This window comes from Sylvia atricapilla, chromosome 2, assembly GCF_009819655.1.
Source record: "Sylvia atricapilla isolate bSylAtr1 chromosome 2, bSylAtr1.pri, whole genome shotgun sequence".
Taxonomy (NCBI): domain Eukaryota; kingdom Metazoa; phylum Chordata; class Aves; order Passeriformes; family Sylviidae; genus Sylvia; species Sylvia atricapilla.
The window spans coordinates 44,982,352-44,995,894 of record NC_089141.1 but is presented as its reverse complement, the minus strand read 5'-3'; the positions used below and the strand labels follow the sequence as shown (position 1 = coordinate 44,995,894).

The following is a 13,543-nucleotide window of genomic DNA, read 5'->3' as shown; positions in this document are numbered from 1 at the left end:
ACTGTCTTTAATGGAATGGCAATTATAGAGGAAAAGCTTCTTCTAACTCTAGTCAAATTATTTTGGTCTTCAAGTTGTTTCATGTTACCACCATCCCTTCCTACATGTTGCTGTATGAAAGTCTTATCTGGTGCAGAGGTACAACTGTGGTATCAACTGGCAGCTAGTTTTGGTCTGTTGTGACCCACTGAAGGTGGGAATTTTGAATCTGCTAATGCTCCAAGAAGTCACATTGCTTTAATGCTCCAAGATCTACCTTAAAGTCATTGTTTCCATTAAGGGGTTATTACTGTGGGCAGTGCTGATTGTGGCTGTGTGTTGTGTATTTCAGGATTGTTCATGACTGGACATCAGAAAAAACAGCTTTTGTTTGCCTGCAGGATACCAGTTGGACTTACTGTAGCATATTCTGTGCTTATAGATAGGGGGAAAAATCCCCAAACATTCCTGGTGGTCCTTGAAATGAAGAATATTTTCAGTGTATAAAATTCCAGTGATCCTTCAACAATCCTAACAGTCTTTGTTTTCATTTCTAGTCTCACTCTTCGAGATTAGTACAGTGAAGAGATGTGGGAAATGTCCAAGTAACACAACCAAGTACATCTCTAGTGACCGCATTAGAGCCTTAGCAATTGATACCTACTGTATGAGCCCTTCCACATGTAGGGATAAAAAGTTAATACAGTTAAATAATTTGCCTGATGATTTTTCTGTAGATTTGGTAGACAAATCAAGCTGTAATAAGCCTGCATTGGCCAATATTATGACATTTGAGCAATATGTCTCTGAGAATCTTCCTATTTTGCACTTTGACTTTTGTCTACTATGCAAGTAGAAAATCAGACTTGTTTTTTCACTTCCAGGTAAAATACCTGTTTTCTGATAAAACAGGTACTCTAACATGCAATATCATGAACTTTAAGAAATGCAGTATTGCTGGAGTGACATATGGGTAGGTATGATTTTTTAAAAAAACTCTGTAGCTTAATGCATGCTCACTACTGGTACAAAATTTTATACTGGAAAAGGATTACAACATTCTGTTTTTCAATTTATATTCTAGCATATTTTGTGGTCTTAATTAATAGCTTTCCTTTTCCTGTCCTGCAGCGCAAATTATGAGAGTAAAACGTGGGGAGTACTTCACATGAAGCTAAGAAACTTGCTTCCTAACTTATCTGTTCATGATTTAAGCAAAACCACAAGTGCTAGATAAGCTCTGGCCTTTCAAGAGGGAAGAAGTTGCAGCCCAAGGGTAGCAATTATCAGTCATATTTCTGTGACTTGAAAAGAACCAGAATCTTGTTCAGGTGTAGTTGTAGTCATAGAGCTTAATATTCCTTGCGAGAGAGATACCTGCTTACTGGTTTTATTCTGTTCTATCAAAAGGATCCCTTTGAGTCATCTAAATCTTTGTATTTGCTTCATGTTAAATGGGTAGTCTTAAGATCTTGGTGCAAGTTAACCTTTGAATTTCATCTTAGCTAAATTAGATATCTCAAAAGGCAGAAAATTTGATTCAAATGTATGAACAGCTGAACCCATGGTTTCAGCATATGCTTTTGTGGGATGACTCATTGATCTTCGCCTTCTACCTTTTTTTTTTTTGGTTACTAAAGTGGAATAAATGTTCTTTTTTCCTTTTTTTCCTCCTCAGTCACTTTCCTGAGTTGGAAAGAGAACGTTCATCAGAAGACTTCAGGTAAATACATTCCAAGATATTTGTGTTCTGTATAGCAGAGTGGGTACAATCTATATAAAGACTGCTTTCCAATTTGGGACTGGAAGGAGCCCAAGGGAGGAATGTGTTTGAGTAAAATGGTCTTCCAGTGGGAGCCTAATGCAGAGCTGGTGGGTGGTGATGGATCTACTCTTCTGCATAGAGATTTCATATGTGAAGGGGGTGAGGAATAGGCAGTGGCTGGGATGCTAATGCAGTGCTTATTTATAATTGCAGTGGTCAAGTTAAAAGCTAAAATTAGCCTACTTTACAGGAACCTTACCCCAGCTAGAGGCTGAATGTTGCTCTTTGCAATCACTAAGTTTGGGCCTGACAATGAGAAGAAATGGGACTTCTTTATTAAAATGCCATGTTTTAGTAATTAAATTGGGAGAGAGGTTGATATATAGGCCTATCATGTGCAGAGAATCCTTCTCCTTTTTATTGGGAGCTTTAATGAATAGAGGTGATGGGTTTGTCCCATTAGACAGAAATGAGTGAAGACCCAGAGGTGTTACACAGGTGTCAGTGAAGCACGTTAAGATTATAGGGAAGGATGGGAATAGCCAGAGAGGGCTGACATGAATTTAAATAATAAATATAGGGAAGAAGTGAATTCCCACCCAAGAAACAGGTAAACACTGAGTGCTGTTAGGAAAAGCACTTGGTGATGAGCTAAGCTGGGCTTCTCCACTGGTCCAGCTCATTTTTGTGATCATATTTTAGGAAGGTGTTAAAATTACGTGTTTCTTCTGCTGAGATGTAATTTCTATGGATCCCTCTTCCAATATATTGCTGTTTTTTTCATTGTCTTTTTTTTTCCTTGTACCTTTCTTTTCTATTCAGTTCTGTGAAAGTTTTTTCTATGTATTTACTTGGAGTACACAGACTTAAAATCCTCCAGGGATCAGCTTGAAGCAGAATGCTCTGACTAGGGAGGCAACTTAGAGATTTTGAACTTCGATCAATTTTATGAGCAAGCCACCCTGAAATCTATTTATCTTAAATGTGCTTAAAAACTGCTGTTACTACATCTGTCCCAGGAGCTGCATTGACATTTGAATCTTCTGAAATACACTGTCAGCCATAACCATTTTGAGTTTCTTGCTGGTGTTCATTTTCAGCACTTGCTGCATTACTCATTTGATCTTTTCACAATGCTTTCAAGGACACTGAGATCTTATTTTGCTTTTTAAATTTGCTTCCCAAGAAAATAGATGAAGTACTAAGATTGGCAATGTTGCCACTTGTTTGAATATGCTTGTTTTGCTCTGCAGCCAGCTACCTCCTTCCACCAGTGAATCGTGTGAATTTGATGACCCAAGACTGCTGCAAAACATTGAAAATGATCATGTAAGTCTGTTCTTTGAATATCACGCCTCTTAAATGCCCTAATCTAGGCTTGTCTGGAATTGAATGCTGAACAAATCTATTTGTGTGATTAAGTCTGCTCTGTGAGTCTGTCATGCAAGCACAGAGGGGGTAAATTGGAATCAAAATAGCTCCTTCCAACGCCTTTCTGCCCACTTGAATTAAATTGAATTCTTACAATTGAATTAAAGAAGCAGTGGCATTGATATGGATTCTAGCTACCTCTATGGCAGCTTCGTGTATTCTGCTGTATATGGAAGATAATGCTTTGTAACAAGGTATGATAGAAATTAAAATTCTTTTAAAGAAAAACTGTTTGGAGTGTTGAAACATCTATATTGTTTTTAACTGTAATCTGTAGCATTACAAAGTGGCTCTGAATGAGCCTTGTTTTGAGTACTGCAAGTGTTTGAAATTCTAGTTATGTAAAGGATGTAAAAGATGGGAATTAATTGCAAATTCAAACTTGGCATGAGCCTTAATGATCAGTAGTCTTAGTCTAGCTGTTGAGTCCTAAAGGGTCCTAGTCTTTACAGTGTCAGTTCATTGTTTATTTGGAAATCATGTGGCTATGAAGTGTCTGACTGGACACCAGACAATTAATTCACTTAGCAAAAAGCATGACCCTTGTTCTCTGCAGGCTGTCTCACAATAGGTCTGAGCATTGGCAGGCACAAACTCAATCAGCTGATTGCTCTCCTTAGTCAGTGTAGCTTCTGTAACTGGGCTGGTCAAGTTTAGTATGAGCGTCTGAAATATAGTTGAAAGGTACAGTTTGTGTGCAGGAAAGCTTTGCTTTCTGCTCTGCTATGCAGTACTTAAGAGCTGCAGCATGGGGTGAAGGCCATAAGGAAATAATTACTTGGTGTGGCACTATGTATTCTGCAGGGTGATGGAGCCTAGAGATGGCTCCTGTGCTCTAACCTCCAGCAAGGTGACCCCCTCAGGACTGTGCCCTGGTTTCCTGCGTGGCTCTTGTAATCATGTACACTGGAAGGATTGCCCACTGGACATGACTTGCAGCCAAGATTTGTGCATTGTCCTGTTCCTTTGTGTTCTATTTGTTCATTTATGGCTACAGTTATGGCTTGTGCCAGTTGCAAACTCCAGGTATTCATTCTGGTGTAGGTTTAGACTGCAGATAAAATGTCTTCAAGCTCTTTCTGGCTGCTGCTGCTTTAGGTATGCATATAAAAAATGCTTTGGCATAATTTAATAGACTCAGCAGAAAGGATGTATCTCAAATGAGCTGTGAGATGGAATTTCTCATTTAGCCTTGAGATGGCCCCTTATTTTGGAGCTACCTAATTATTTGATCTTCTCTGGGTAGTTTCTGCTTTGGGAGATAGAAGAAATATATGCTGTTGTAGCAGGCAAATAAGGGATTTTGGTAGCTTCCTTAAGTGTCATTTTGTCTAGACAGTTCAGAAGTCTTCTATGCTGAAACTTTTTGTATCCAGTTTATTTTTTGCTGGCCACTTAAACAGACAAATACTGATGTTATTGCACAGCTGGCTGTTGGGCTGAGCATATTGTGTGAACTCAGCCCTCAGGCAATCAGTGGGGAAATGACTGGCTAATGAGAAGTACCCTGTGTAGGCCAAAGATATTTTTTCAGAGCCTGACTCTACTGGTGGAATGGGTGCCACCCTCTGGCAAGTGGTGATTTAGCACAAGGCATGGTAATGCAAGGACTGCTTATGACAGTTTGCTGAGCATGTTGGGGTGTGTTTGTCAGGCTGTGGGTGAGAGGAGGACTGAATTCCAGGATATTGGTGGAGGGAAGGGTCTTTTAGCTTTTTTGCATTATGTCAGGTGGTGAGATGCATAAACTGCATCTTTGTATCTAAAAATCTGTATTATCTTATTTTTTGCAGCTGATCACTCTAGATGCTATTTGCAGATGTCTGTCAGTTTCTACTCATTTAGTGAACTGTGGTGAAAAACTGAAGTGTTCTAGCATAAACTACCTAGTGAAGTTAGATGATGCTGTAGTCAGGCAATTAATTCCCTCCAAACATTTGCCCTTTTGCAGCTGAAGCTGTAAGTGTGATCTCTTAAAAAGTCTCATTCAGTGTTCATTGCTCTGGTCTTGAAGATTTTAATTCTTTTTTTTTTCTTTCAGTTCAGTCACAAGTGTTAGTTTAGAACTGTCTCAGTGCCAAGCAATTTTCTTTCCAGGTTGAAAATAAAAAATCATGTACTTGTACTCATGAGACTGTCTTCCATCTGCTAGGAAGATTTTTAGCATCCTGCATCACCTCTGAATTTGATAGCTCTTCTGGGCCACTGGTGTGTAAGGGCTGACTGATAGCCAAGTCCACTTTTGAGCAGCATTTTAAGAATTATTGTCCTGTAGGAATTGTTCCAGGGAAAAATAACTTGTCTTGAAAACCTGTGGAGATTTCTCTTGGCTGCTCTGGTATTTTAATGTGGAAGAAAGTACCAAGTTTGTCTGCCTGTGCTGCTTCTTTGTATTGGCTTCTGTTGGATGAACTGTGCAGTTGTACCAAGGGTATGCTGCTGTCTTGTTTCTGTAGAGAAAATGGCATAAGCTCATAGTCTAATAAGAAAAGATCCATTTTTTTTTTCTAAGACTAGAAGGAATGTTGGTGAATATGCTAGATGGTCTTTAGCTTGGTGCTTGCTAGTTGCGTATGTCCTGTGAATGAACCCAGCACAGAGATGCAAGCCTGTTTGATGTGGGGTTATGTTTTACATGGATGATGGGAGAGCAGGGAAGGAGGTCAGGAAGTGAAGGAACTAACAGACTTAGTTCTCATCCTAGACTCCTATATCTCCCAGGGTTCTCTCTGAACTTCATCTGTGAATTTCAATTTGCATATGAACTGTCTTCTGTGGCCCCCAAATTATCTCTTGGCCAAGAAGCAGCAAACATAGTATAGCTGCAGATGCCTGAACTGGTTCAGTGAGTACGTGTGATGAGTACTTTATCAGCTGGCCAGGCAGAGCAGACAACTGTTGTGTTCACATCGAGCCTTTACCACACTGAAAGTATTTGTTGAGACCTCACCAACACATCTGCTTATTCTTGTGTAGTGTGTGGGAATTGAGGCTATTATCCCATCAAGCTTTGTTGAAATGACAGCTATCATTAGCTGATTCTTAAATCCATAGGAAAGCAGAACCAGAAAGACATCACTGCTAACTGGGATGAAAACTGGAATTTGAAATACAGTAGGGGGGAAAAAACATGTTCAGGTGATAAACGCCTATGGGAGGCTCTAGTTCAGATTGCTGGAAAACTGTCCAAACACATCATTTTATAGCTCACAATTAAATTGTTAAAGCTTGGTGCAATATATTTTTCTTTCATCTGCTTTTGTTCTTATTGTGCGTGGGACTGTAGTACTTTTGTTCAGTTACAAGGCAGTATCTTTAATTATAGGTCATATCTCATTGGTTTTGGACAAGATAAACTTGCATTTAACTCTCTTGATATTCAAAAGCTGGTTAATGTCTTCTTTAAGTCTGTGCCTGAAATATCTTGGTCTCCTCCACTCCTGCTAGCTTCACTGTTTTGGAGGTGTCCAGCATGGCTGGATCCTCACACTGCTCTCCAGATACTTTAGTGAACTAAAGGCTAGAAAGTTGATATCTTTTTTAGAGATGACGAGTCCTAATTTTCCTTTGTAATTAACTACTTAGGCATTTTCACAGTTTTCCTTGGCAGAATGTTCCATTTACATGCAAAGTAATAAGCTCGGGTTGTTAAACTGTTCTTTAATATTGCACTGGCCATTTCTAGGCCATTTGCTCAAAAAACTGTCAGTCCTGTTCACTTGGAAATACTGTAAACAGAGGCACTGATCTGGTACTGCTACAATTAAAGAAAAGATGAAAGATATCTTTAACTTCACATACCAGTTCCTTGTAATTTTATCAGACTCTTTAACAGTTGAGAAAAAATAGTTTGTCTTCAGAGTGAAGAGTCCAGCTAGGGATGTGTGTGGCACGTGCAGATGTGAAGCTCTGCACAGTACAATTTGCTCCCCAAAAGACTGATGCTTTTGTTCTTCTAAATACAGGAACCATGAAGGGATGAAAACTTGCTTTCTGACCAGTGGTTTGCTTGCTAATGGATAGTGCTGTGCCTACTAGGTAGCTAAACTTTGCTTTCACTGAGGATAGAGCTTTGTAGGCAACAATTCAGAAGCTGCTTCCAGAAGTAGGAGACCATTGCAATGTGTGTGTGGTTCTCAGCTGGTAGGGGCAGCAAACAAAATAATTCACCCAGTGGAGTATATTACTTGTGTAGATATTTGTACACTAGTTTTTTCATGGATTTTTGGGGAAAAACCCACAGACAAACAAGGGAAGAAGCAATGTCTTTCACCCAGAGCTGTTGGCACACAGGGAGAAAAATGAGAGAGGGAGGCACTTAAAATGAGAAGTACTTGTGGACTGATGAATAAGAGATTAAAATAGGGAACTTTGTTCCAACTACAGATAAATAGAGAACAAAAAAATGGGGCAGGAAGAAATAAGGCTGACCTTAACATATGTACAGGCAAGAAATATCTCACAGAGACCCCCAGTAAGAATTTGATTATTGAGGTGTCAGAGATATGGTAGAGGAAAATAAGTAATAAAGCAGAATTGGTTAAGGTATGGGACTTCTGTCCTGTGCTGGGATTCAACTCAGCATATTGGAAAGGATACTTTGCCACAGAAGCCATGAACAGATTTTCTGTTCACAGGTCCAAAGCAGGAATTTGAATGCTCTACCTTGATTCATGTCTGTGCAACAAATATTGGCAATGCTGGAACAATATAGAAGGGAAACAAATGACAGCTGTGTGGAGGAGCTGTTGTGATAAGCTGGGCTCTGGTCATCTGTTGCAACAGAATTGGAAGGTTGCCCTGTAATAGATTGTGAGCTGTGAAAACACCAAGACAGCAGCAAATTATGTTGCTGGCTTGCAAACATAAATACATAGTTAGGAAGGATTAAAATCCATGTCACTACTGGAGACAGGTTGTTTCCGGCTGATAGAACACATACTGTGAAAGCTTGTTTGTTAAGGGGCTAGGTGATGAAAGTGGAAGATGGACATCAAAGGTCTGCAGCAACAGATGCTGAAATGAGAATCTGGCAGGCGGTGCCTTTTGACATGGAGATAAAATTTTCATTACTTTGACTGGAAATGATGGAACAGCAGTAGCCTCTTGTAATTTGCTGTAGACTTAGTCAGTAGTGTGTAAATATATGTTAATTTTCCTGAGCAGAGCCTCTGCACCCTAGTATGTCATAAGCAACAGCTCTTGTTTTTTTAGTGCCACTTGACCATACAATTTGGAAATTTCAGTATGCAAAGTTGAAGGTCCTGTGTGAAACAGTTACTTTGAAAATATTTGTGGTGAAGTACATGAAGTAAAACAAAAATACAGGGTTTGGGTCTTCAGTCTTCTTCTTACACTACTTTCTGATATGCTTACTTTGTTTACACACATTGCCACAATGTTTGCTACCTGACATGTTTTGTGACTTTCATAGTAGTTTACTTCTTACTCATTAAGCCTTCATATTGCCAGTGCATATGCTGTGCTCATGAAAGCTTTTGAACTTAGATGATATTTTTATATGCAAAAGTTCTTTGAGAGTTTGCAAAGTCAAGTAGGGCTTTCTGCAAAGGTGGAACTACTAAGTTCATGTCTGAGCCATTGAGCAAATGGCTGCTGTGATGCAAGACATTGATGCTACCACCTGTGGATGTTATGGATATAGCAGAGCTGGTGAAGGAGAACCATGTGTTCACTTCAGCTGTTTCAGCCAAGCATCTTAAAGATCTCTGTGAATTCTGGATGAAGTTAGTTTGAGCTGGGCCTCTGAATACTGCTCCTGACTGCTATGAGACTATGACTCTTGTGCCAGATGCAGGGATGGAAAGGAGAGAAGAATGGGATGAGGGACTTAATTTCACATCACTGAAGGTTGCAGTTGCCACAGCTGGCTGATTAGAGACCTGTGATTTAAGTGCCAGCTTTGCTGAGTTGCAGACCTAGTGTCTGTTTAAGCACTTTGGAATAGTGGTTTATGTTGATTGTTCTCATGATGCTGAATATGTAGGGACCATTGATAAGTTTTATGCTTGGCTGGGTGCTGTATTCCTTTGGAAGGACAGATGATGTTGCCTTCCACTGGCTGTTCAGCTGCTCTCAGCTCTGGGTGTTCATCACTAAGGGTGCAATTGCAGCAAGTTTAATTCTGGTGTGGCTGCTGTCAATCTGTTGGAAGCTGCCATTGGTATTATTTCCTATTGCTAGATTGTCATCAGCTTGTGGCAGATGTCTTTGCTTATATGAAGCTTGGGTTGCTAAAGAAGTAATGTTTTTATGGGTGAGGGGTGGGGGAATACTCAGCCTTCTCAGCTCTCTGCAGCTTAAATGAGGTCTTTATCAGTAGCTCTGTAGTTCATCAATGCTGACCCTGAACTGTGCTGTCTTAATGTTCTGAGGTCAAAACAACTGCTGTAAATAGAGAGCAGAATATGCTTTGGGGCTTTTTTTGTCTGTGGCGTATAAGAGATCATCTGAGTTTAGACAACAGGTGCCTTGGTCTGTGTGCAATGCCAAACCTCACTCTCCTGGTGTCCTGTCTAGCCCACAGCTGTACATATACAGGAGTTCCTCACACTGCTGGCCGTGTGTCATACTGTTGTTCCTGAGAGACAAGGAAATACAATCATCTACCAGGCCTCCTCTCCAGGTTGGTTGTTACTTTCTTTTTTGGGAGGGAAGGGAATGAGTTGAAGGAACAGAAGTACATGGAAGGAAGATCCATAAACTTCTAGGTTATTTCAAAGGTCTTTGATTTTGAAAGCAAAATGTCCTCCACAATGCCAGTAGTAGATCAGGCATCTTCTGTAATCAGTACACACTGTTTTGGAATATTTCCTACAAAACCACATAGTCCATGATGTTTCTTTAGAGATAAGCTGGGCTTAGGATCCCTTCTGTGTCCGTGAGACTGTCTACTCTTCCTATAGGGTGAAAGTAAAAGACTTTGAGTGTGTAGAAACTTATGATTTGTTTCTGCATAAGCAGTTACTTTATTGGCATGACTACAAACTGTCTTTCTTGATCTAGTATCTACTAAGAGCAAGATAGGAAGCTATCAAGTGCTGATACATGATGCAACCAAAACTTCCAAAATCTTGGTGGTATTCAGACGTGCCGTTCACCCATTTTTTTTTTACTCCTTTCAGTTAGCACAGAGAGAGCTAGGTGAGGCCAGACTGGACAATGTTGCTCTCCATTGAGTTTATCTCTGTTAGTGAAGATCTTTCTAGAATTACTGTAGTGATGTATTGCATGATGAAGCAGCATCATTTCTTATTTATGTCTTAATAGAGTGTCTGAAAAGTAGGATGAAGAGCTTATGTGAGGAAGTTCTGGTCAGTGTAATGAACTGTGAGGAGACTAAGGGAGCTGTAGAGACATGAGGGTTGCTTGAATTAGGCACCAAATCCACCCATAGGCTGGTTGTGCTCAATGCCACTTACTCCCTAAGGAGGCTCTGTAATTACCTATGGGGGATACAGGTGTTGGCTCTGATTGCAGCTCTGTTAATTGAGCTCTTAATAACACTGCCCAGTAGAGTCTCCAGTACTGTATTTCTGTAGTACCTGAACTTAGTGCCCTGACAACAGAAAATGGATTAAATGCACATTGCAGGAATTTCAAGTAACAGAGCTTTGATCTTGATTTTACAACAGGTCTTTCCCCTTTCTCAGGTGAAAAAGTATGGCACCTCCACAAGAAGAGTTCAATGCTTTGGTAGTTACAGGATATTTTATACAGATTGAGTACCACATTTGTATAGTTGATATTGCGTGGCCTTTGTAGGACTAAAATGTTGAATGCTTTTGTGGAAGGGCGTGCAGAACTACTCTAACATCCTATGGATGAGAGTACTTGGGAAAGGTGATTCTGTTTTGGTAATCTGCCATATTTAAGTATGGGTTTTGGAGGCCTCTTTGCCATACCAGGTAAAATTGAAGTATTTTTTGTTTGTTTGTTTTGGCAGATGAAGGAGCATTAGTGAAAGGAGCAAAAAAACTTGGTTATGTCTTCACGGGACGGACTCCCCATTCTGTTATCATTGATGCGGTAAGTGGTGGAAGTGCATGGCACAAGCTGCCAACCTCATGCAGAGCACAAAGGTGTCTTCTCTGGTCCCTGTGAAGGCCCTTTTCCAGGGCCTTGAGGATCCTACAGGCAAAGGGCTTATGGACACTGAGAAAAGTTATCTTAATCTATTTGAAGATGCCAAGTCCTTTGCCCCTCTGTGTGGCTTGGGCGATATGGGGTTGCAGACTTACATGGGAAATGACAGCAGTTGTGCCTGAAAAATATTTCCCTTGTCTAGGAAGCACAGATGGGAACGTTCACATCAGAAGGAGATTCATGTCTCTGGGAGGTTTTCTGAGTGTTGTGTTTCATGGCTGCTGTTCTTCTAAATGTTTCATTTCCTTCTTCTTAGTGAGATCTTCAGTAGAAGATGTATCTGCTTGACAAGCTGTGTATGCAGGGGTGTGTAGCTAATGGACTGCTGTTGACACAGGCAGCCTCAGACCCACGGGGCCGCATTCAGACTCGAGTTGCAGTCTAAGCTAAAGTGGCTCCAGATTTATACAGATGTAGCTAGTAGGGTGCTTATTAAGAATAATGAGGCTTTTTTGGCCTTCCTCTCAGGTGTGTTCACTTTCAAATTTCTTGGTACACTGCCAATCTAATCTGTTGAAACATATCTTCTAGGACTTATCACAAACTTTTTAAGAATTCTCAAACTCAAACTGTTTCTTAGTTGAAAGAGGAGAGCTTAGGATGAACAGTGTCATCTAGAGCCATCTAAATGCTTCTCTCTGCAGGAACAGCCAGGCCTACCCAGCCTGGTTGTGTACTCATAATATGAATCTGGGGGCATTCTTAATCTATAACCAGCAATAAAAGCTGTCACTCCCAGAGATTCCTGTCCCTCCTCATTGCCTACATCAGTGGCAGCATGTAGAAAATAGTTTGGAGGTGCTTTTAATCTTGGAGAAGTTGCTGAGTTGGTATGTGCCTTGGACATGTCTGTACTGCAATTAGATTTTACTGCAGCACTTTCTTTAACTGCATGCAACACCTGGAGTTCTGACTGGTCACTCCTACTGCTCCTTCTGTGCATTATACAACAGGAATGGCAGGTGTTTTAAAATCTTTCTCCTGCTTCAGGTTGTTCCTGCTCAGCCCCAGCAGAGAGTTACTGGTGATAACTGGAATTTCTGTTCAGTGAATTTTTTTTTTTTTTTTGCCACGAAAAATATAATTATTTTTGTGAATTCAAATAAAAAAATACTAAGGGAGGTCAGTCAAAGGTTGTGGTAATGGTGTAGCAGTAGTCAGTGAAGGGTGCCACAATTCAGGATGTTGAATTAAGTTCATTAAATAGGGCTCTGCATGCTTTAACCAGTGGAGGGAGCTATTGCCACATTTATTTAAACTGGGACGTGAGACAGACACCTGATCAGCTCACGGCTTTGCCCTTGTAAGAACATAATGTAAGTTGTACTTTGTAATAGTGCACTCTTTCTTTTGTAGCTGGGGAAAGAGAAAACCTTTGAAATTCTTAATGTACTGGAGTTTTCCAGGTAAGTTTTCCTCTAATATGTGAAATTCAGGGTAATAAGAAAACTCTTCTTATAAAAAATGTTATTTAGAATTAAATGTTACAGCTGAAACAGCAGAAAAGCAGAACTTCCTTGATTTTTGTCCTGCTCCTTCATCTTATTTTCGATGTACCATGAATGAGTTACAAACTGGTGGCTGTTGGCATGTGATCATAAAACTTTTTCCTGCCACTGCAGCTCTGTTCATTTATTGAGAAGTTTCTGCCTTGAAGGATCTTGCTGTGACTCATGGATATCCTGATTTGTCACTTGTCTACTTCGAGAACATACTTTGAGATTGCACTTTTATACTGCTTCTGCAAATTCCTTTTTGAGTAGATGGAAACTGCACCTGGAAGAAGAAGCCTCTTCTTAAGAACCATGCCAGCTATGAAAATATAAACATTGCAAGCACTCCTAATTTGTCAGACTCATTAGGATGAGCACTGCTTGGGTTACCAAAAGCTTTGATGAATCAGGCCCCTAATGACTCGCAGTAACAAGGTGCTTTCTCTTTGTCAGTTGATAAAGTTATGTCAGTTTGGATGGTGCTGGTCAGCATTGCTTTTTTTCTGTTGTTGTTTATTTTCTCCTCTGTGTAGCACCTTCCCTTACAGGAAACTCTACTGAGGGAGGTCCTGTAATTAGTTTTCAAAAAGCACACAGAAGTTTCCCAGTGTCAATAGGATGTGGCACAAATTCTGGGTATGGGTATCTGCTGTCCTTCCATCCCCTCTTCAGAAAGCTTCAGAATGGATTTGTTTTGTCTGATGATATT

The 13,543-nt window shown here is 40.2% G+C and overlaps 1 protein-coding gene across 4 annotated transcripts in view; it reads left to right on the top strand.

Moving 5' to 3' along the window:
- ATP8A2 (ATPase phospholipid transporting 8A2) overlaps nucleotides 1-13,543 on the top strand; it is a 302,495-nt gene that overhangs the window by 54,880 nt on the left and 234,072 nt on the right. For all 4 annotated transcript variants that reach the window (XM_066313085.1, XM_066313088.1, XM_066313087.1 and 1 more), the window contains 6 exons: nucleotides 864-952; nucleotides 1,658-1,702; nucleotides 2,998-3,073; nucleotides 9,716-9,821; nucleotides 11,142-11,224; nucleotides 12,698-12,747. In XM_066313085.1, coding sequence (XP_066169182.1) covers nucleotides 864-952; nucleotides 1,658-1,702; nucleotides 2,998-3,073; nucleotides 9,716-9,821; nucleotides 11,142-11,224; nucleotides 12,698-12,747 — 449 coding nt within the window. The remainder of the gene's footprint in view (nucleotides 1-863; nucleotides 953-1,657; nucleotides 1,703-2,997; nucleotides 3,074-9,715; nucleotides 9,822-11,141; nucleotides 11,225-12,697; nucleotides 12,748-13,543) is intronic.